The following is a 25493-nucleotide window of genomic DNA, read 5'->3' as shown; positions in this document are numbered from 1 at the left end:
AGTTAAATACGCACCCTAATAGGCTATATATGCTAATACTGTTGGTCATGGGCGTTATCTATTTGAATTTCTAATTTAACTAAAAACTGTCCCACTTTCAACTCTTTCATGCCTAAAATCCAAGAATAGTTTTGGCAAAGAGATGCGGCAATACAATTTCGGGCCAGTGTGAACTTTTTCGTCCCCTGTGTTTTATGCTGTCGTAAAACCCACGTGCAGTTGCTCTGATCCTGCGAGTGCTCAGAGGAGAGGGGGCAAGAGCGGGAGGAGATAATATTGTACTTCAGACATAGAGCTTGAAACATACGCCGCGTATCCGAAGTCATACTATTATGGTGTAAGAGTCTGGGAAATACTATTGGAATCACCTTCGAGAACCAATCCCCTTTTTCACGCAACAGAGTAAGTCTTGTTAGGTCGATGCTCCCACTTGCCATTTCGTTGAAAAGAACATTGCTCGTAAACTCTGAAAAGTAGCAGACTGTCTACCATTGCCTTAGCGCAAGGATGAGTAGCCTATGTGATGGGAGGTTCACAGACCTGAAAGGCTAATGAGGTTGACTTCCATTTACATTTTAGTGTTTGTACTGGTAAAATGCTTTTGGTCAGGTCAACTCGCTGTGTTAATTTATTTTACTATCAAAATTGATTACGTATGTTCATGCAATGTGTAAACTGTGCGTAAAGTGCGATTGTTAGATACTTTGCTTCTTTTACATATGTTGTATTGTGTAATAATTCACTTATTTCAAAGCAACATAATTTGAATGCTCAACTTGTCTCTTTCAAGTAGACTAAGTTAGGCCTACTGCTTTACTGTCTCCTATAGCTCCTGTTTGAGATGTTAAAACCCGGTGACCCTAGCGGATCTGCTTTCTTGAAAGTGGACCCGACGTACATGCAACACTGGCAGCAGCTCTTCCCTCAAAGCCAGTTGAAGAATGGAGGCATTACGCAGCTGCAGCCGCCGGACAGGGTAGCTGTTCCGGTGGAAAGTCTCCGTCAGCGGCCGAACCTGATCTCCTCCACATCATCATCGTCGGCTTTAACACCTTCCTCCACATCTTCATCGACTCCATCCGTTTCATCATTGGCAGGTTTATCTCAACTATCTGTGCCACAAATTGCACTTTTTGGACAAACTCTCTCTTCTGACATTGTCTCGTCAGACAACACCAACCTCCAAGCGAAAGAACTTTGTATATCCTCCAGCTTTAAGAATGACAAAGGGTCCAGATTTAAACTGACCTCCGATGAGTTAGACTACTACCTCTACGGACAGCAGAGAATGGAGATTATCCCATTGAACAATCACACCGGCGACCACAACAATCGTATGTATGAATTCCACGGCACATACTATTCCAGTGGAAATATTGTTTTCCCTTTATTTAAAGGGGGCATTAATTTAACGAGCCTATCCAGCTGTTAAAAGGTTACCGCATTTTAGGCATATAAGAAAATGTGATTTGACTTTATGCTCACAATTGAACAAAACACGTCAATAATTTTAATCTCGCTCCTCCCCATCACTCATAATCAGATTTTATGGGCTAATATAAACTATGCTAGGCCTAGACGAGGCTTTCTATTACCTTGTCCTCGAGCACACCAAACTTCTGTTTTGCCCCATGAAAGTCATGCTTCTCAGCACTGACCATCAGCAGGTGCCCCGCGCGTGTATGGGTAGTATTGGTCAATTAGGCGTATGCATGGTTCACTAACTCTGATCATCTATATTCACACCAATTTATGTATATCCTATACCACTGATGAACAAATATAGTATTTTTCATGTGTTCAACTGCAGCACAACTTGCAAGGGCGGCAAATGTAATAGCTATAGCCCATTTACAACCGTTGATATAGGCTTTAACAATAGACCACATGTCCTTATTTGCCTATAATTCCAATTTATAGACAGTTAAAGGGATTCCACAAATAATCATATTCTGATAAATATGATAAATAAGAAATAACACTGAGCTCGTCATTGATAGGCTAATATTAGGCCTTTAGGCAAAGTTTTTTTTAAATCAATGAAAGCTTTTATCAATTTGTTTTCTTATTAGTGCCCAATAAAACAATCATTTTCTCTTTTCATTTTGTTCAAATAAACAACATCACATTATGTATATGTATTATTCAATTGATTTTGACATCAGAAATTCAGTCTGCGTTCTTCATCAGTCTTTTATTTTATTTTTAGCTTGAAGAATTTTTGCTTTTACATTATCGGATGGAAATAGACGTCGAGGACAACCCTCTCTATATTAAAGCGAAGTTTGAAATGGTGGTGTTTATTTAAGGTGATAAAACGGCCCATCAGCAGTAATCTCCATCGATATGTGCCACAAGGAGATGAGGGATGGGGGGACAAGCCACAATTAATTGCTGTATAGTTTTGTAGAAGAGAGTGGACTGAGTGTGGATCAGAGATCGATCTTTTCCATCGGCCGCTATTCATCATCCGAACATGGTATATGGAAGTCTCCCGGGGACAGCGAGACTGCTTTATCTACATTCGGTATTCTCTCCCCCATATTTCAAACCAATGCAATGTCGGTAATTTATAAAATAGCTGAAGTGTGTATTACACAAGGAAACATACAATTTCATTTACTTCATAATTTGTGTAATTACACCGACAGCCAGATAGGTTTTAATACGTAGGCCCTACTTGAGTTTATGCTATGTGTAACCTGTTATTAGGCTAAACTGTTTTTCTAGCTCAGAAGACCTAACATAGGACATTTGGGGGTACTTGACACTTGAAGACGATTATATTAATCAGTCAAAAAGGTGTTGGTTTGTCCTTAGGCCATTTCTCCAAATATTTCGTCAGTGTTGAAATTAAACTTTTTTACTGCATGACCTATGAAGCATGTTGCTTGTGCTGTTCAGGTATTTGAATGACTGTAACGTATAGGCAAGTAGCCTACATTTTTAAAACTTTATTATTTAAATGAAATTCATTACGCATTGCATGGGGAACAATCTGGGAGTAGCCTATGATTCCAGTTTACTCCATTAATGTTTGTAAAACAGCCCCAATTTATCGCCAAAATTAACATATCAACAACATGACAACATCGGTGGGATATGTATGGTCTCGACTTGAGTGTGCAACCTCTTTCAGTTCCCAAAATGAATCCCCCCAGTACCATGACTCATGCCGCTATGACAGCAATGAGCATGGCCACACCATAGTCGCACACTATTCTTAAGTTGATTTAGACATAGCTTTTTTCTTCATCTGGTGACAGAAGGTGCAATGTTTTTCAATCCCTCTGTAAACCCAATTAGGCATGTATTTAACATAATTATGTTTGGTTATGCATAAACATTATTGTGGCCTCTTAAATGAGCAATATAATCAAATTATAATTTTCAAACAATGCAGAAGATTTGCATGAAAATGTTTTCAAAACATGTCGCAAAACACTTATGTTGAATGATTGCTTAAAAATGTGTGTACCTCCTCCCTTCCTCCTGACCAATGACTATATATATATATATATATATAATAAGTACAATAAAGTAAAAACATATATATATATATATATATATATATATATATATATATATATATATATATATATATATCAAAATGCAAATAAGTTATACTTATTACACATATATTTTTCCCTGGCCAAAGTGTTAGTACATGTGATAGTAACCCATGTGTACCATGTGAGATGAGTTGCTGGTAAACCCCCTCTACCTGCTGTGCCCTGCAGGGTGTGACATGTGTGCAGATAACCGTAACGGAGAGTGCCCCATGCACGGGCCCCTGCACTCACTGCGGCGCTTGGTGGGGACAAGCAGTGCAGCGCCGGCCGTGCCGCCCCCAGATGTCCCTGACTGGCTGCGGGACCTGCCCCGTGAGGTGTGCCTCTGCACTAGCACCGTGCCCGGCCTTGGCTACGGCATCTGTGCCGCCCAGCGTATCCCACAGGGCACCTGGATCGGCCCCTTTGCGGGAGTCCCCCTCCTCCTGGATAAGTTGCAGTCAGGAGGGGTGCGGAACACAAGGCACTTATGGGAGGTAAGTTCATGGTTCATGATGATGAAATTAAAATTGTGTAACATCACTCCAGGTACTGTAACAGTATAGATGACCATGATTGGGTTGTGAAGTTGTGGACACATCCACTGGGTTTTTGTCTTTAAAGTGTGGCCCCATGATATGGGTACTAGAAATGACCCTGAAGTGTTTCAGTATAGGAATAATGTCATGATGTAAGTGCTGCATACACTGATTGAAAGTGATTCAATATGTATACAGTTCAAGGGAAAATTCAATGTCCTGTATACTGTAAGTATGAATACCTGCATTAGCACTTGGCGGTATGCTAATGATTTGAATCGGTTTTGTGTGGCAAGTGAAATTGATAGATAACTCCCATGAGGTAGTGGTGATAAAGGTCACTGTTTCCTCAGCTGACCAATGATCATTCTCACCCGTTAACCACATCAACGGATATTTGAGGCTAAGAATTAAGAGCACTGGAGCAGGCCACGATACAGTGTACCTGCCAAAAGAGGTGCCTTTTAAACTAACTGACGCAAATTCGTTTTTTCCCCCCTAACATACGAAAATTACAAAGAAATGAAGTGTGATGTTTTTGAATGGCATTTGGTTTGAATGGTGTTCTATCAGTTTGTCGCTTAAATCAATAGTTGTTTTATCACTGCCAATTTTTACCGCATTAAATGGTATATATATATATATATATATATATATATATATATATATATATATATATATACTACCGTTCAAAAGTTTGGGGTCACTTAGAAATGTCCTCGTTTTTGAAAGAGGCCCCGGTGCACAACTGAGCAAGAGGACAAGTACATTAGAGTGTCTAGTTTGAGAAACAGACGCCTCATAAGTTCTCAACTGGCAGCTTCATTAAATACTAGCCGCAAAACACCAGTCTCAACATAAACAGTGAAGAGGCTACTCTGGGATGCTGGCCTTCTAGGCAGAGTTGCAAAGAAAAAGCGATATCTCAGACATGCCAATAAAAATAAAATATTAAGGTGGGCAAAAGAACACAGACACTGGATAGAGGAACTCTGCCTAGAAGGCCAGCATCCTGGAGTCGCCTCTTCACTGTTGACATTGAGACTGGTGTTTTGCAGGTACTATTTAATGAAGCTGCCAGTTGAGGACTTGTGAGGCGTCTGTTTCTCAAACTGGACACTCTAATGTACTTGTCCTGTTGCTCAGTTGTGCACTGTGGCCTCCCACTTCTCTTTCTATTCTGGTTAGTGCCAGTTTGCACTATTCTGTGAAGGGAGAAGTACACAGCATTGTACGAGCTCTTCAGTTTCTTGGCAATTTCTCGCATGGAATAGCCTTCATTTCTCAGAACAAGAATCAATTGACAAGTTTCAGAAGGAAGGTCTTTGTTTCTGGCCATTTTGAGCCTGTAATCAAACCCACAAATGCTGATGCTCCAGATACTCAACTAGTATAATGAAGACCAGGTTTATTGCTTCTTTAATCACAACAACAAGTTTTCAGCTGTGCTAACATATTTGCAATGTGGTTTTATAATGATCAATCAGCCTTTTAAAGTTATAAACTCGGATTAGCTAACACAACGTGCCATTGGAACACAGGAGTGATGGTTGCAGAAAATGGGCCTCTGTACGCCTATGTAGATATTCCATAAAAAATCAGCCGTTTCCAGCTACAGTAGTCATTTACAACATTAACAATGTCTTCACTGTATTTCTGATCAATTTGATGTTATTTTAATGGACAAAAAAATGTGATTTTCTTTCAAAAACAAGGAAATTTCTAAGTAACCCCAAACTTTTGAATGGTAGTGTATGTAGTGTATATCTGTGCAGAAATATGATCTCAAGAAACAGTCTTCGGAGTTCACATATGATGTGGGGGGTGTATAATTAAAGAACATTGTGGTATTTGGCCGTCATGGCTCTTCACCCACAAACTGGCTGTTGTAAAGGCCCCCGAGGCAGGATAGAACACTATTACTGCTTATATATGTATTGTGTGACAGAGCTTTAAACACTGGCTCTGCCAGAGAGGACTGTAAAAATTCCAATAGATTAAACAGATCTGAGGTGGGTGGAGGGAGGGAAAACTCAGAAAGAGAATCCAATATTCCAATCCACCCTCGGCTGCAGGGCCTCTGTCTTCACGAAACGCAGTAAGTGTTAAACTCTCCAATCATTATTGATAAAAAGAAAAACAGGCACCGATATACTCTCCTCAATACTTGCCCTGTGTTGTCTACTCTACACTTTTCAAGTGTCCAGTCAAGCCACTTGATGCCAATGTCCAATAAGCATATTCTTCTCTGCAATAAAATGGGATAGCATGGATTTTAGAACTATTCTCTGGAAGTCTGCCGCAATTACTTTGGGGAAGATGGGATTCATCTTTTTTTCTAGACCCAGACTTAGCCTATTCATAAACTTAAAAGCATTGTCTATGGAGAATCTCCAATGAACATGTTTTTCGGTCTGGGAATTGAAAAGCAGCCCTGTAAATTCTGGAGGGTGATGTCATCATGAGTTGGAATATGGCAGGATTAAGGTCACTAATTATTAATTTGTATCATCTATAGGTTCATCTATATGTTCAGGGTACCCTACACAGCCCAGATTGAAATGCAGCATTTGGCCTGTTCAGTTAATAGGGCCATACAGTTTTAACATAGGCTTAACTTTGCAGTCGGTTTTTGTTTATATTTTAATGGATGTCATATAAACAAATATCTATATATGATTGAGAGGTATGCATAATAACAACAACGGTGTTGCCGCTGTTTATTTGTTTGGTTCTGTGGAAAATGTAGGCCCACCTTGGCCATAGATTCTGTGGTTGACACATAGTGATTGTGGTTGTGCACCATTCCTATTAGACACTCAGGAATTGAGTGACCTAATTTGACGGAACAGTAAGTTCCGGACAGACTGCCGGCATTTGACTTTCCCACAGTGTTCCCACTGGACGTGTAGCATGGTCTTGTGTTAAGACTGTCCACTCTGATGCTGGAATGTCCAGGGTTCAAGAAGGTCCCATGTGCTTGCCATAGAACATAAAGAAATAACATCTCATAACGGGATAAGAATGAAGGGATATAACTTATGCAACAACTACAGTATAGCCATACAAAAGCCATCTCCTCAAAAGGAGAAAAGAATGTGAAGAATGTTGTGTATTGAGATTAAAATGAATCACCGTAGACGTGATTTAATGTGGCAAACATATTATAACAAAACGGTCACATGTGTTGGCAATGTAGAGGACACGAGATCAAGTACCAGTAAGGACTTGTGAGTGAGGAAGCTATACTGCTAAGTAACTCAGTGGTGTTTGTTACAGTGGTGCCATGACCACAGTTGTGCTCACCTCAATGGCTGGGGTCACTGTGGTGTGAGTTTAGAGGGGGGAGTGTAACAGAGGTACGTTTGTGCCTTAAACTCACTCTACTGCCTGAAAGGTTGCCAATGGTGCTGCCAGATGAGTGCCTTTTCAGTGGTGCAACTGGTTACTACATTGTCAAGCAGCGTGTTCTTGTGTGTTGGCCAGGCAGAGGACACAAGATCAAGTACCAGTAAGGACTTGTGAGCAAGGAAGCTGTACTGCTAAGTAGCACAGTGATGTGGCCCATGGCTGGGCCTTTTAGTTGCCTATCTTCATGAGACTCAGATTTAGTAGACTTATATGACATCATTCCTTGAAACTGCACCAGCGGGTGTTCTTGGGGAATAATGTGCTGCTTAGGCCACAGGCCAGGATAATTATTTGTATTTTGCATGAGCCAGTGTGGAGGTGACATGTTTAACATTGGTTCACTGACTCAGAAAGCTACATAATTTGTCATTTAAGTTATTTTATGGTCCATTTCCCCTCTGATTGCTGGCCTCCTTTGTGTGAGAAAGCATATCTACACTCTTAGAAAAAAGGGTTCCAAACGGGTTCTTTGGCATTCCCCACAGGTAGAAACCTTTTGGGTTTCATGTAGAACCCTCTGTCTATTATCTAAACATTGGCTGATTGAATGGATAATTATTATACCCTGATTTATTTTATAGTTGTAAAATGTGAGTGCTGAAACAGTTTCAAGTGAGCATTTTTATGTTTTTAGTCTGTATGTCATACAGCAGACAATTTTTCTTGGTTGGGTTTTTAAAGGTCCAGTGTAGCTGTTTTTCTCTCAATATCAAATAATTTCTAGGTAACAATTAAGTATCTTACTGTGTCAATTCAAATTGTCAAAAAGAAACAAGAATAGCTTCTAAGCAAAGTGCAATTTCTCAAGCAAGAATAGCTCGTACTGTATAGGAGGGGTCTGAGTAGGGAGGGGAAAACTGAAAACTAGCTGTTAATTGCAGAGAGGTTTGGAAATATCTTTCTTATTGGTCTATTAACTAATTTAAATTTGGTGATGTCACCAGGCAGGCCACAACTCAATCCCACCAAAACAGTCTGACATTTCATGCAGTCTTTTCAAACAATTCTGACACTAAATGGACTTTATCATAAATTTCACAATTTCATAGTATTGGAAATATATATAAAACACAAAAAATGTCACATTTCTGACTGCACTGGGACTTTAATGATTTATTAAAATTAAGATTAAAATCACTTTATTGGTCAATTGCCCACTTGAGCCAACTGAAATGTATGGTTTCCTAATCCAACATTTAAAAACTGTTTCACCATAAAGTTGGTCAAATTCAAACATTTTCATACTTATCTGTTACATCATACCATACTATAGCAGGTAGCTGACTTGATGTCAGTGTTTTGCTTCACTTTTACAGTGTATGTATCAGTGGAGACTGGTGGGAGGAGATATAGGAGGACGGGCTCATTGTAATTGCTGGAATGGAATTAATGAAACATAGTTCTACCTGTATTTGATACTGTTCCATTGATTCCATTCCAGCCTTTACAATGAGCACATCCTCCAATAGCTCCTCCCACCAGCCTCCTCTGGTATATATATGAGCTATACAGTGCCTTCAGAAAGTATTCAGTCCCCTTGACTTTTTCCACATTTTGTTACGTTACAGCCTTGATTCAATTGTTTTTTTACTTCATCAATCTACACACAATACCCCATAATGACAAAGCAAAAATAGTTTTTTAGAAATGTTCGCCAATTTACTACAAATAAAAAGTGGAATTATAACATTTACATAAGTATTCAGACCCTTTACTCAGTACTTTGTTGAAGCACCATTGGCCGAGATTACAGCATTGAGTCTTTAAAAATAAATGTATAATTTAAAAAAAAATGGAATATTCGAAACATACAATATACTTGCAGTGAAGCCGCTCAACAACTACATCATACCAGTCATCCAACAGATTCCCATTCAGAGCGACACAGAGAAGCATCCAGGGTCAATGCCCTGCTCAAGGGCACAAATCGGCACACAATACCCCATAATGACAAAGTAAAAAAAGGTTGTACATTTTTTTTGCACATTTCTTAAAAATAAAAACAGAAATACCTTATTTACATAAGTATTCAGACCATTTGCTATGAGACTCGAAATTGAGCTCAAGTGCATCCTGTTTCCATTGATCATCCTTGAGATGTTTCTACAACTTGATTGGAGTCCACCTGTGGTAAATTCAATTGATTGGATTTGGAAAGGCACACACCTGTCTATATAAGGTCCCACAGTTGACAGTGCATGTCAGAGCAAAAACCAAGCCATGAGGTCGAAGAAGAAAGATTAATGGAGCAAGCCTGCTCCTGAGCGCTCAGATTCACCTTCCAACAGGACAACAACCCTAAGCACACAGCCAAGACTTTTTACTTAACACTTATTTTTTCTTAACTTCTTATTAAAGCATTGTTGGTTAAGGGCTTGTGAGTAAGCATTTCACTGTAAGGTCTACCTACACCTGTTGTATTCTGCGCATGTGACGAATAACATCCGATTTGATTGATTTGACAACGCAGGAGTGGCTTCGGGACAAGTCTCTGAATGTTCTTGACTGGCACAGCCAGAGCCCAGACTTGAACCCGATCGAACATCTCTGGAGAGACCTGAAAATAGCGGTGCAGCAACACTCTCCATCCAACCTGACAGAGCTTGAGAGGATGTGCAGAGAAGAATGGGAGAAACTCCCCAAATAGAGGTGTGCCAAGCTTGTAGCGTCATACCCAAGAAGACTCAATGCTAAACAAGGGTGTCCGCTGTCACCATATCTATTCGTTATGGCCATCGAAATGCTAGCTGTTAAAATCAGATCCAATAACAACATTAAAGGATTAGAAACACAAGGCTTAAAAACAAAGGTGTCCATGTATGCCGTTGACTCAAGTTTAATATTAAGTCCGCAAGCTAGATCCCTGCAATGTCTCATTGAAGATCTCTGGACTAAAACCTAATTATGACTAGTGTACAATTTTACGTATTGGATCTTTAAAAAATACAATTTCATTACCCTGCAGTTTACCTATAAAATGGGCTGATGGTGAAGTAGACATATTCGGTATTCATATCACAAAATACAGTATATACAGTGGGGCAAAAAAGTATTTAGTCAGCCACCAATTGTGCAAGTTCTCCCACTTAAATAGATTAGAGAGGCCTGTCATTTTCATCATAGGTACACTTCAACTATGACAGACAAAATGAGAAAAGAAATCCAGAAAATCACATTGTAGGATTTTTTATGAATTTATTTGCAAATTATGGTGGAAAATAAGTATTTGGTCACCACCTGTTTGAACTTGTTATCAGTATAAAAGACACCTGTCCACAACCTCAAACAGTCACACTCCAAACTCCACTATGGCCAAGACCAAAGAGCTGTCAAAGGACACCAGAAACAAAATTGTAGACCTGCACCAGGCTGGGAAGACTGAATCTGCAATAGGTAAGCAGCTTGGTTTGAAGAAATCAACTGTGGGAGCAATTATTAGGAAATGGAAGACATACAAGGTCTGCCCAATCCAAGAGTACAACCAACTGATTACAGCATTACCCCAAAAATGGAGGAGGCAGGTGGCAGCGGGAGGAGGTAGGGAACTGGTCTGTCTGCCCAATATAAAGGATCAAAACTGGCGGAGGAATACAAATAGCATAAATAGGAAAGTATGCCAGTTTCATTTGAGGACCAGGATGTTGACAACTGTGCCATACAGATTGCAAAATTAGTGCGAAAGAGATTTTTGATGTACCGATTCCATGGTACAAGGTGTATGAGTTGACGTGTATAAAACAACGCAAGATTTAAGACTTTGTGCTTTTCAGCTAAAATTTTTATATAGAATTCTTGCCACCAACAAAATGTTGAATATTTTGGGCATAAAGTTATCAAAGCTCTGCAGATTTTGTTGTGAGGATACAGAATCAATAGACCATTTATTTTGGTATTGCCCTCAGGTAGCCTGTTTCTGATCTCAGGTTCAGGAATGGCTGAAAATGCATAACATTGATCTAAAATTGACCCTAGAAATAGTACTGTTAGGAGATCTGGAGAGACCGGGTCAGTCAATTACTAATATACTAATACTCTTAGTAAAGTATGTATCTTCAACTCGCAATCTGTAGATTCTATTCGATGAGATTGTACATTGAACATCACAGCATAGTTGAAAGGTATGTGTTGCGTAGAAACCCGAAGTGGGTGGCCAGCAGAGATAGATAGGATGGGCTGAGGAAAGCTGAGGGTTGGGATGTGGAATTGGAGACAAGTGGGAGTGGAGTTGCTGTGTGGGAGATGGAATGATGGTCAAAGATAAAAGTTTGTTTTTTTAATTAAGTATATTTGAATGACACTGAGGGGCAGTGTTTTTACAACTAATGCCGGCTTGCCTAAGGCTGATGCCGTACAGGTGTTTATACACATGCATATACACACACTCTCATTCAAATAAACATGTACAAGAACACACACATACATGTAATAGTGCCAGACATGCACAAAAACATATACAGTTGGCATTGCTGTTATGATTTTAGTTGTCCTTGATGTCCTTTGTTTTAAATGTATTATTTTGTTTTATATATTTTTATGCATTGTTGTTTGCTGTTTTCTTCTGTCTTTTCCTTTTTTCTCTTTAGTTCATTCTCTTGGTTGTTGGTGCAGTGAGGGGTGGGGAATGGAATTAATTGTATTTTTATTTTTCTTCTTGGGGAGGGGTTAGGCTGTAGGAGGGGTCACGAATGGTTGAGGGGCAGCTATTGGGAAACTGTGGGGGGGGATCTTGGAAGGTTCGGGTTCACGTTTTTCAGCCTGGTGGTAGATCATTCAACTTGCCCTTGAGCAGGGCATTGACCCCGGATGCTTCTGTGTGTCGCTCTGAATGGGAATCTGTTGGATGACTGGTATGATGTAGGTGTTGAGCGGCTTCACTGCAAGTATATTGTATGTTTCGAATATTCAATCAATATATATTATTATTTTTATTTAAAAAAGAAGATTCAATGCTGTAATCGCTGCCAAAGGTGCTTCAACAAAGTACTGAATAAAGGGTCTGAATACTTATGTAAATGTAATAATTCAGTTTTTTATTTGTAATAAATTAGCAAACTTTTCTAAAAAACAGTTTTTGCTTTGTAATTATGGGGTATTGTGTGTAGATTGAAGAGGTAAAAAAAACTATTGAATATAGGCTGTAACGTAACCAAATGTGGAAAAAGTCAAGGGGTCTTAGTACTTTCCGAAGGCACTGTAAATATTATGGTTGTTAGTGTTTTTAGTTAATGACAAAAAACAGGTTTACCATAGTCAAGCATGTCTATTTGATAGTAAAGTACATACATTAATTTGCTAATACCTACAGTGCCTTTAGAAAGTATTCACACCCCTTGACTTTTTCTACATTTTGTTGTCTTACAGCCTGAATTTAAAATTAATTCAATTTAGATTTTTTTTTGTCACTGGCCCCATAATATCAAAGTGGATTTATGTAAAGTACCAGTCAAAAGTTTGGACACACTTACTCATTCAAGGGTTTTTATTTATTTTCATTATTTTCTACAATGTTGAATAATTGTTAAGACATCAAAACTATGAAATAACACATATTTAACCACGTAGTAACCAAAAAAGTGTTAAGCAAATCTAAATAGATTTTAGATTTTAGATTCTTCAAAGTAGCCACCCTTTGACAGCGTTGCACACTCTTGGCATTCTCTCAACCAGCTTCACCTGGAATGCCTTTCCAACAGTCTTGAAGGAGTTCCCACATATGCTGAGCACTTGTTGGCTGCTTTTCCTTCCCTCTGCGGTCCAACTCATCCCAAACTATCTCAATTGGATTGAGGTCAGGTGATTGTGGAGGCCAGGTCATCTGATGCAAGCACTCCATCCCTCTCCTTCTTGGTCAAAAAACAAATGATAGTCCCACTAAAAGCAAATCAGATGGGATGGCGTTTCGCTGCAGAATGCTGTGGTAGCCATGCTGGTTAAGTGTACCTTGAATTCTAAATAAATCACTGACAGTGTCACCAGCAAAGCACCCCCACTCCATCACACCCATCCTCCATGCTTCAAGGTGGGAACCACACATGTGGAGATCATCCTTTCACCTACTCTGCGTCTCACAAAGACACGGCGGTTGGAACAAGAAATCTGGAATTTGGACCCGTCAGAACAAAGGACAGATTTCCACCGGTCTAATGTCCATTGCTCGTGTTTCTTGGGCCAAGCAAGTCTCTTCTTCTTCTTGGTGTCCTTTAGTAGTGGTTTCTTTGCAGCAATTCGGCCATGAAGGCCTCCTCTGAACAGTTGATGCTGAGATGTGTCTGTTATTGAAGTCTGTGAAGCATTTATTTGGGCTGCAATTTCTGAGCCTGGTAACTCTGATGAACTTATCCTCTGCAGCAGAGGTAACTTTGTGTCTTCCTTTCCTGTGGCGGTCCTCATGAGAGCCAGTTTCATCATAGTGCTTGATGGTTTTTGCCACTGCCCTTGAAGAAAGTTTAAAAGTTCTTGAAACTTTCCGGATTGACTGACCTTCATGTCTTATAGTAATGATGGACTGTCATTTGTCTTTGCTTATTTGAGCATCTTTGCTTATTTGAGCTGTTCTTGCCATAATATGGACTTGTTCTTTTACAGTAGGGCTATTTTCTGTATACCACCCCTACCTTGTCACAACACAACTTATTGGCACAAACGCATTAAGAAGGAAATAAATTCCACAAATTAACTTTTAACTAGGCACACCTGTTAATTTAAATGCATTCCAGGTGACTACCTCATGACACTGATTGAGAGAATGCCAAGAGAGCACAAAGCTGTCATCATTGCGTAGGGTGGCTACTTTGAAGAATCTGAAATATAACATTGTTTTACACTTTTTACACTTTTTTGGTTACTACATGATTCCATATGTGTTATTTCACAGTTGTATGTCTTCACTATTATTCTACAATGTAGGAAATAGTAAAAACATAGAAAAACCCTGGAATGAGTAGGTGTGTCCAAACTTTTTTCTGGTACTGTGTGTATTTTTTATGAAAAATAATGAAAAAGTGAAATGTCTTGTCAGTAAGTATTCAGTCCCTCTGTTATGGCAAGCCTAAATAAATTCAGGAGTAAAAATGTGCTTAACAAGTCACATAAGTTCCATGGAGTCTGTGTGAAATAATAGTGTTTAACATGATTTTTGAATGACTACCTCATCTCTGTACCCCACACAAGCAATTATCTGTAAGGTCCCTCAGTCGACTAGTGAATTTCAACCATAAAGAGCAGGGAGGTTTTCCAATGCCTCGTGAGGCGTACATTACTGATCAATTAGAATGAATACAATCAGTAGTTTGGTATACTATAGGTAGTCAATGTATGGCATTGTTGCAATCTGTGTCTGTGTCCTCTGATCACATTCAGGGCAATGAGCTGGAATAACAAGTAGTGGAGATTAAGAGAACTGATAAATTACTGAACTTACATTGATTTGCTGTAAAAGTGGACCAACAGTCATTGATTGCGTCTCAGCACCAGTTTTCCACTTCTTTTGGAAAAGGCCTGTGCTATAGGTAGATTATGGAAGGTTTTGAGGAAAGGTAAACAGATCCACTGCACTCACCTTCAGTAAACCTAACATTTTAAATTATAATCATACAGTATCACTGAGAAGACTGCTTTTACTTAGAAGCCAGTGTGAAAGCCATGTAACAACTTAGGTTCAAATAATATTTGCCATCACCAAGAGAGAGCAAGATGCATGAAAAAATATCTAAAGCCTAATCACTGATAGGCCTATATGAAACATTAAAACTAATTATCATGTAATGTCCAAAGCCGTTTATATTCCACTGCACTTACAGTCTCAACCAGGGGTTTAGTAAGGCGTTGATATATTTTTTGTGTGACATTTTAAAGCTGCCACAATATGTGTATTGTACTGTAGCTACCTACCTCTGCGTAATCTATTTGTGGCATATGTTAATTGTGATAGTCACCCCGAAAAGTCCTTAACCCTAATTCAACAGGCGTTTTCTCTGGGTGAGGGCATGATGACAGATTTCAGTTGTGTCTGCCTTTATACCTCTGCCATTAATTACATTGAGTGAGCTTAAAGAGATCTCCCGGGAACTTTTGTATACTTTTTTTGCCAGTAGTTCTAAAATTAGACCCCATGAGCCAAAAGTGGTCCCCGAAAATTGCGTACTATATGCACCACGTGCTTACTCGCTCTCTCTCGCTGCTCTGTGTACATGTGCATGGAGTTTCCACTGAGCCGTTAGGCCTGCCCTGCAACCTCATTGGATAATGCTGGGCAGGCCTGGGCCAGCCTTCTTTTTTCACTGTGCAACCTCATTGGACCTGATCACATGATAGTGCCTTCATTGGAAAAAACAAATGTCATGCATGTATCTCTCTCACGCACTCACTCACTCCCTCAAGCCAGCCATAGAGGAAGGTTACTTCAGTCATAATTGTGCGAAAAAACTTGAATGCTATTGATACTTATGATGTCAGGCCTAAGAAGAGAAAACTAGATCTAGATGTGAAAGACAAAGGCAGAAGGCAAAATAATAGATATTGGATGCTTTTCCGAGATGGCCTCAAGGAAGAGAAACACTGTTGCCTCATCCAGTGTTGGACATCCATAAAAGTAATCTTCGGGCGAAAGGTAAGAGACTAAGCTTTAGCATTAGAAACCATGTTGATATTTTATTCAGTTAGAAGCCTATTTTGAGTGTTTATGTAAAGAGGAACTATTCTGTGTCTCAGTTAACTAGGCTAGCCAACAGTCTCTATGTGTCATAGTATACTTTAAAAGGTATCGTAGCAAGCTAGCTAGCTAACGTGGTAAATGCACATTAGGGAACATCATACTGTCTGTCTAGCCAACTAAAACACATTTCAAAACATGAAATCACTCTACTAATGTATGTTGTGTATTTTTGTAGATGCATAGAATCTCTTGTTGACTGGCTAGAAGGGTGGACATTGTTGTTTGTAGCTACCAGTGTCTAGCTAGCAGGCTAAGTGGCTCGGCTATGTTTACAACTGGTTATCTGTAACTATATGAAACAGTATATTTCGGTGCTAGCTATATTGTTATTATTAGGCTATACGATAAAGAATGATAGAGGTCTCTAGTGGCCAAAAGGCTGTTTTAGCATGGGCAGCGCCATTGATGGCTTCCACCATTTTAATGTAATCAACTGGGTGGGGTTTCCAACTTCATTGGCTGAACCCTCCTGATGACTCATGTCCATCCGGGTCATCAGGAGGGATCTGCCAATAGTGAAGAAGAAAATATACTTCTTAAAAATGGAGATTCCCTCAATGGCACAGCCCTGTCAGAGACTCTATAATGGTACATATACAAAGATGAGTCCTCTATCATTCTCTATGGGGAATACCTAGTACCTTTTTCGCTCTCTGCAGCTCGATTTCATATTTTGATCTGCTGCCCAGTTGAAGCCAAGCCCCTGATGCAGTGTCAGTGTGTTAGTCTGACTTTTTAGTATCCTTTGTAAGTAATGTGGTCATTTTCCAGACAAGAATTACTGATAGAAGAACAAGGAATAGCAGAGCTGGTTTCAGACATGCCAGATGATCAAACATGCAAGAGGCTCTTGGCGACAGGTAAGGTTTGATTTGGACTAGCTGTCATTTGTTGATGGAATGTTTCCCATGTTATTTATGTCATATATGATAAGATTTACAAGCCTAGCTTCATCATGTTCTGGCCATTTAACCTGTTGTGTTTTCGATTTGAAGAATGAGCAAGATGAGTATTGCTGATGAGGATGATGGCAGTTTGAATGAGGATGAGATCAATGACATTCACAACAGCATGTAAATATAACTGTGCTCTGTTCCCTGTAATGTAGCTACAGTTTTGTGTAAAACTAGAATACTGTGAGAATCATCACATAAGCATGCATGTAGGTCATGTGATGAATTGGCATCAACACTCTTATGGTCTGTAAGGAATATGTCTCTCTGGTTTCTGCCCTGTGGAATAAGAAGTAGGAAGGCGGCTAGGACGATGGTTCCAGCAGTTTACAAACAATAGGTCTGACCCATCAGGGAGTGTACCAGTTAGGCCAAACATGATGTTTGTAAATGGCTGGAACCATCTCCCTAGACGGCCTGTTATTCCATACCGAGAATTTGCAGTTGTACATATTACAATACAGCGTAGCCTATTGTCAGCTGATGCAAAGCCGCTTTTAAATAATAGCTGTCTCTAATTGAGTTTATGTGATGACTCATCATCGATTCTGTAGAAGTGACAGCAGTGTAGCGTTTACTTGACTCATCTATGTTTTCAGCATTGTGTGGTTTTAAAGTGACTGATCATATCACACAAACGTCAAATCCACTAACACACTCATAGCCAAATCTACTTAAGGTTTCACATGAGCAAAGGACCAGGTTTGAGAACAAAACCATAATATCTACATGTTTACATGTTGGTAAACCAGGTGCACAGCTTTATGTTCATGGCTGTCACTGTGTGCAAATTCCCACTCTTAGTGTCATAACGTTTTGAAAGGCTCTGCACAAATGAATGTATTTTGTTTGACATGTAACCCATTTCTGTTTGCTAAAGACTTTTTGTATGTGCAGGAGATGGACATCAGCAGGCCCACATCCACCACACCTTGACCTTCCTGTGGCCTTGGCAATCCCCTTACCACACTGGAGTTGCAATAACCAAGCAAGAAACATATTACTATTCACCCAGACTACTACTGTTATTTTTCTGGAACTTTCTTTTCAAAAAACAACCAGTGGATTTCTGAACTTTACACAACTCATAAATTCACACATAAACAAATGTCAACATGGATTTTCATAACACACCTAGACCTACCTATAAAGCTATGGCTGCAGTAAGCTCTAATAACCTTGTCAATTATTTATACACATTTTTAAAGGCCAATCATATGATTATGGCTTGCTTCCAATAAGAAAACACACAACACATATTATTCTTATACAATTCCTGTGTTTCTTACATATGTGACAATATATACTGCCACCGTGTAGTTCTGTATTTTGTGTATGAATGTGGCCTACTTCATATAAGACATATAGTCCACTTATATTAGTTACATGTTTCCGCAGTACCCATATAAGAATACTTTTGATTCATAGAGACCCTTTCGAAAGTACCATACGTGGCAGAGTTATACAGGTGTAATAGGATGGGCTATTGTGCTAGAAAATGTTTAATAGGTTACTGGAATTATATTGAATATTGTTTATTCATGCTATCAAGTATCCCTGCATTAGAGTGGGAAAGAGAGTTATGTTCAGAAGTGATGCATTTTTATAATGAATTAGTCCTATGAAATATCCATTGACATTTTGCATGCTGAGCGCTATTGCAAATGCACCTCATACCTCGTATCATTTGCTCCCTCATTCTCTCGGTCCTCGGCCCTAGAGCATCTATTCCAGCCCTCGCTGCTCGACTTGGACCCTGGGCAGCTCGAGCCTGGCCCTGGGGTACACGCACCTTGTACAACCTGTCCTTGTCCTCCTCTCATCTGTGGACCATGTCCTCTTCCTCGGCTAGTCTGATGACGAGCAACACATTGTATACATTTATTGTCAATATGGGAAGCTTCTAATAGTCTTGTGGTTTTTAGATTTCATATGTTAATGGTAAGTAATAAAAAGTAATTACTGAAGTTATGAATGGGTACTGCTAATCCTGTAGCTTTATTAGTATGACATTTTCATTAGCTACATATCCACTATGTGGAGTACTATGAAGTATAGCTAGCGATAGCCAGAGCCTTTTTTTTCCTGTTTCAAAATACATGGCTCAATATATGGCTCTAGCTGTAACTAACAAACTAGCCTAGCTCGACTAACAACCGGCGATGTCATAAAATACATCAGTTTGTAAATCTGTGTTCATAAAAACACTGTCTATAGCTTGTATACCTTGCCTCTTCAGCTGACATGTTGAAAATATTTACACAATCCATGCGGCAACTCTGTTAGCTAACTACTGTCTGCCTCTCGTCAATGTGCATCTTGCTAACTGTCACTCAAATGGCAAGGGGCTGAAGCTCATTGGCTAGGGGGCTGGCCCCCGTGTGCCAAGCTTGCATTATGTCACCAAAATCTGTGTAGATTCCCTGAATAGGGACAATGGTGCCACACAGCTTCCAGAAAACAGTCGCTTTCAAATACATTGACACATCCAGCCCAAAGTGGGAGTTAAAAAAAATACTGACAAATTCGCCAAAGTTCCGGAACGTCTCTTTAATCGTCGCTGTTACTAACACTGGCTCCAGAAAAGTGTATTTAGCTGTATCATCATCCTTTGGTAATAATGCTAAATGGTAATTATTGCTAACTGGTACTTATTGAATGAGTGGTTTGGCCTTGAACTGCACACAATACAATGAACTGAAACTGAGCATGTTCACTTTAGGTGTGTTCACACCATTGAACCGATACATTACGGCTCGAGTATCTCATTTGAAGAATCCATCATATGGAGCATAACTGATCCACGTAACCCATTTACATGCCAGCATCGCTTGGGACATGGCCGTTAAGTGTTTCGGCAGATAAGATGGTGGTGGTGGTGGGTAATCCTGCCTGCTTGGGGTCTGTGCTATCCCTGAGTGGGCCGGGTGGGACTCTGCCCAGCTCCCAGCCTCTGTCTAATGGCTTCGGAGGCTGATTTACTTGATGTAATAAGGCCAGGAGGTCAAACGACTATCAGGCAGCCTTTGGGGTTGCTCCTCCAGCCAGGCATCAACACACAGCTGTTCCAGGACGATTTACAGCCCGGACAGTGACAGGGCCCAATCAGCGCGCCGTAAATGTCGGCCCAGGGAGATTGAGCAGTAACTAAAGCAGTGACAGGACACTGGGAGACAGATCAATGGCTGAGGGGCTACTGAGAACTAACTAAGCCATAGCACCTTCTTACCAGACCCAGGAAAGGAAACATGAGGACCATAAATGGGTGTTATATGTTCTTGGATAAGTTTTTGATATCTGACACGTTATTGGATTTCTGACTTCCTCTTCTTAACATTTACTGTATGTAATTTCCCCTCCTCAATGCTCAAGTACTACTAGAGTATAGTACTTCTAGTTACAAAGAAATCATTATTATGTTTTCTTTTCTGCAGTTAAAATCAGTTCTGTGTGGCGCCAGGAGAATTCGACATTTACTGACACGGGTCATTCCACTAAATGAGTGCCTTTTGATATTTTAAGTAGAAATGGAGAATTTAATCAATTAGATTTTGAATATGAAAAAAGGCTTTCTAAAGTGCCAAAATTCTTCGTTTTGACATGTCCCTCCGCTAACCCTGTGTCACTTCTAGGAAGATTTTAACCCACTTCATCCCCAAACTTCTCTAGGTTTCACCATCATTGTCAACCCCTAGTTATTTTGATGATTTGACAAAGTAATTTCTAAAGATTATTTTTTATATAATTTCATTAGTGATTCATTTTACGTTTGTCCCTAATTTTAAGGTCAACCCTGTTACGTGAACTGAACTCACTTTTTAATATTGAGAAACTATTCCTTTTTAAATATTATTTTCAAAAGAAACATTTGATCTAATAGTCAATTCATATAGTAAAAGCACGTCAATCCTGTTACCCATAGATAGACAGGCTAGAAATGTTTCAACAATTAAATGTTTTTGTGAAGCTTGTATTCAATTGCCACTCCCTGTTGCACAAAACAACCTTCTATCCCCCTGTCACAAGGGGATTTTATGTCTGATTTAAGAAGAAATCGCCAACCCTGTTACATAATTTGGAACTAAATAGGCAATTTCTATAGTCCTTTTTAGATACCATGAAGATTTTTTAGTTATATTTGAGTTTTATTGTAATTCTGACATCGTTATACCAACACAGGACATATTATGGTATTGACATGGCAAGTTTGAAAATAAAAGAGAGCCGCACACTCTCGGAGCTCAGATGCAAAAATGTAATTACCAACGTTTCGACAAACAATGGCAAAGTCACAATGATCACAAGAATGGCTTCAGATGTCAGGGGGTGACCTTGATAATTTATTGTTAAAACGAGAGGCTGCCTGGATGTTTAACTTAAAGACCCTTGCGCCCTTCGGTCTCTACGTAGACTTTCATCTGAAGCCATTCTTGTGATTATTGTGACTTTGCCATTGTAATTGTTTGTAAGCTTGTGTGGTCAAATGAATTTATTTATGATCGTATGCTATCCATTTGTTGTTTGCTTGCTGTTCTTTGTATGACATTTTAATATTTGATAATTAACCACTCTTGGCCATGATTACAGACACCTGTGTCTTCTGACACTACATAAACGAGTCATCCCGCAGTGTTTGTGATTATACCCTGATGAAGACAGCTTGGCTGTCGAAACGTTGGTAATTACATTTTTGCATCTGAGCTCCTAGAGTGTGCGGCTCTCTTTTATTTTCAAGTTTTCTACTACGCTAGCCAGCACCTCGCCTAAATAGGTGTGCGTTTCTTTTTCTTCTAGATTGACATGGCAAGACCTGGCAGTTATTGTCTGTCTCTTCATCATGGTGTAGGTAAACTTCGTCCACTTGGCTTTGAAATTATTTGTTTGTTATCTAAACACAGTTGACAGATGGGTGTGAATAGGGTTGCACATTTTGGGGAATATTCAGAGGTGGAAACATTCCGTGGGAATTAACAGGAATATATGGGAATATATGGGAATTAATGGATATTTTTGCAAATTAATATTATTCACATTTAAATGTAGATGTTTTTTGCATTGGATATTTTTACCATATCATATGGAGACAGAAACATAAACCTTTCACTTTATCATAAGTAGACCTAATCGCAAATTAAATTCAAAAAACTATTTAATTAAATGAGTTGACTCCTCACATGGGATGATTTCACTGAACAACAAAAGAAAGGGAATATTGAATGATCTCCAATGATCCATCGCATCTCCCAAAAACGTTTTCAACATCTGTAAAATGATAGTCTAGAAACTAAAGCTTTGGTTGTCTTCCGCTCAGGCTTCCATGTCTTCTCCCTGGACTTCCTCAATGTCCACCTCTTGAACATCAGACACTGAGAACATCAGACTGAGTCCCCATCTTCACTGTCGCTTTCCAACCTTGTTGAGGATGACTCGTTGTCAGGCTCAAAAAGCCTAAAATTTGCCCGGATGGTCACCAATTTTTCAACCCTTGTATTGGTCAGCCTGTTGCGTGCTTTGGTGTGTGTGTTCCCAAACAAGGACTAGTTGCGCTCTGAGGTGGCTGATGTTGTTGGGATTTGGAGGAGGAGGCAACAGGAGAAAGAGCCTCAGAACCACAAAGTCCCTTCCACCAGGTGGCTGATGAGATATGTTGGCACGACTGCCATATTGCTATCCGTCCCAAAGCCCTTGCTTGGAAGTGTACTTTGCCAGACTGCCAAGAACCTTGCTCTCATCCAGGCCAAGGTGGCGAGACACGGTAGTGATGACACCATAGGCCTTGTTGATCTCTGCACCAGACAGGATGCTCTTGCCAGCATACTTGGGGTCCAACATGTACGCTGCGGCATGTATGGGCTTCAGGCAGAAGTCTTCACGCTTTTTGATCTATTTCAGAACTGCCGTTTCCTCTGCTTGGAGCAACAGTGAAGTGGGCAGGGCAGTACGAATTTCTTCTCTTACATCTGCAAGCAGAGTCTGAACATTTGCTCCCTCAATCTGTGCAATGGCTACTGCTATAGGTTTCAGGAGTTTCAGACTGCTTACCACTCTCTCCCAGAATACATTGTCCAGGAGGATCCTCTTGATGGGGCTGTCCATATCGGCAGACTGAGATATGTTCATTTCTTGGAGAGACTCCTTCCACTCCAGGAGATTGTCAAACATGATGACAACACCCCAACGGGTGTTGCTGGGCAGCTTCAATGTGGTGCTCTTAATCTCCTCCCGATGCTTGGTGAGGTAGATTGCTGCTATAACTTGATGACCCTTCACATACCTAACCATTTCCTTTGCTCTCTTGTAGAGTGTATCCATTGTTTTCAGTGATATGATGTCCTTGAGGAGCATATTCAATGCATGAGCAGCAAAGCTATTGGGTGTGATGTGAGGGTAGGACTCCTCCACTTTAGACCAAGCAGCCTTTATGTTCAGCAGCATTGTCTGTCACCAGTGCAAATACCTTCTGTGGTGCAAGGTCAATGATGAATGCCTGCAGTTCATCTGCAATGTAGAGGCCGGTGTGTCTGTTGTCCCTTGTGTCTGTGCTCTTGTAGAATACTGGTTGAGGGTTGTAGATTATGTAGTTAACTATTCCTTGCCCACGAACATTCAACCACCCATCAGAGATGATAGCAATACAGTGCTTTCTCTATGATTTGTTTGACCTTCACTTGAACTCTGTTGAACTCTGCATCCAGCAAATGAGTAGATAAAGCATGTCTGGTTGGAGGGGTGTATGCTGGGCAATGAACATTCAGAATTATCTTCCAATACACATTGCCTGTGAGCATCAGAGGTGAACAAGTTGCATACACAGCTCAAGCAAGACATTCATCAGCATTTCTCTGACTACATTCCTCCATTGAGTCAAAAAAACATTTGATTCCATGAGGACCATGAGCTGTTGCTATCGATAAGGTGTCTGATTCATCATTTTCACCTCAAATAGAAGTAGGGGGACTTCTGTCAGAGGTTGCTTGTTGTGAGCACTGAGGGAACTTTATGCGCTTGGCCAGATGATTCTGGATCTTTGTTGCATTCTTCACATATGATTTGGCACAGTATTTGCAAATGTACACAGCTTTTCCTTCTACATTAGCTGCAATGAAATGTCTCCACATATCCGATAGTGCCCGTGGCATTTTCCTGTAAAGATTAGAAATAAAACGTTTAAAAAATAAAAAATAAAATTCCATGTACAGATAAATAGTTAAACAGTTAGATTAAACAACTCCTTTGTAAGATACATGTTTTAAAATTAAACATGTATGGAAACAGGTGAATGAACATTCCTCAGTTAGCAGGCTCAAGCAAGCTAATACCCACATGGTTCAAAAACTAACTAGCAGAAATTGTTAACAAGTTAGAAATGATTTAAACACATTTTGCTGTAGGGTATTATTTACTAGTTAACAAAAAATGATGTCATATAAAATATATTCACCCCACCCAGTATTGTAATCAAAACTTACCAGAAAGCATGTAGTCCTTGGCTAAGAAAGTGTAGTCGTGTGGGCTCAATAGCATCTCATTAGTGTGCAAGATCTTGAGAATCAGCTGTACATATGATGGAAGAGTGCACTGTACATGTGATGGAAGAATGCACTGTGCATGCAAACGGTTGCAATTCCATTGAATTGGGGATTGTTTAACCAAAATATGCCACAAAACCTAGAATTTCCTTATGTGTATCCCACAAAAAAGTTCACTGTTATTAGCTACCTTTTCTGATGAATTTAAGCAAAATTCAAAAGATTCCGAGGTTTAACTTCCCATGGAAAATTTCCGGAATATTTCCAACCCTTTGCAACCCTAGGTGTGAATATCAAAAGAAGAAAAAGCTCTTCTGCTCCATTTTATGATTTATCTTTATTTCTCCTTTATTTGCTCAGCACATCAGTAAAATCCCAATCCCACAACAACACATACAAACAACTCCCTTTGCTTTCAGAGCATCAGCAGTTACTGTAAAGTGGCCTTTAAAATGCTGTATACAGAGATTTATAAATTTGGCAATTTCCTTGATTATCGCAATCATTTACAAAATTGATTGCTCCAGTGAGCTATAGACAGATTTCAGCAATGCTATTGACAGGGTTCACCTCCGTAATAAACAGGCCGCTCCTCAATAAAGTGAGATGTCACTACGACCAGGGCTTGTTTAGCATGCAGAGAGAACTGAAGGTCACGTATGCAGGGAAATGTATAATAATGGAGGGGCTGAACTGTTGACATTGATAAGTCATATACTGTGGTGTTTATTGGACATGATGGGAAGAAATACAACAGGGTGTGCATATGTGTGTGTGTTGTGCTGTCAGATCCTGTC

The 25493-nt window shown here is 39.7% G+C and overlaps 1 protein-coding gene and 1 long non-coding RNA gene across 3 annotated transcripts in view; both read left to right on the top strand.

The window, feature by feature from the left end:
• Positions 1 to 260: 260 nt before the first annotated feature.
• Positions 261 to 25493, top strand: part of prdm6 (PR domain containing 6) — a 57197-nt gene continuing 31964 nt past the window's right edge. For both annotated transcript variants that reach the window (XM_029638655.2, XM_029638656.1), the window contains exons 1-3: positions 261 to 402; positions 830 to 1334; positions 3741 to 4048. In XM_029638655.2, the coding sequence (XP_029494515.1) occupies positions 842 to 1334; positions 3741 to 4048 (801 nt within the window). In that variant the 5' untranslated portion in view covers positions 261 to 402; positions 830 to 841. The remainder of the gene's footprint in view (positions 403 to 829; positions 1335 to 3740; positions 4049 to 25493) is intronic.
• On the top strand, positions 15276 to 19316 carry LOC115112018 (uncharacterized). Its single transcript, XR_003860890.2, has 3 exons — positions 15276 to 16109; positions 16986 to 17074; positions 18065 to 19316. It is a non-coding gene; the product is annotated as an uncharacterized LOC115112018 (long non-coding RNA).

Source organism: Oncorhynchus nerka, linkage group LG27 (genome assembly GCF_034236695.1).
Source record: "Oncorhynchus nerka isolate Pitt River linkage group LG27, Oner_Uvic_2.0, whole genome shotgun sequence".
Taxonomy (NCBI): domain Eukaryota; kingdom Metazoa; phylum Chordata; class Actinopteri; order Salmoniformes; family Salmonidae; genus Oncorhynchus; species Oncorhynchus nerka.
The sequence above is the reverse complement of the archived record's forward strand: the minus strand, read 5'-3'. Positions and strand labels throughout refer to the sequence as shown.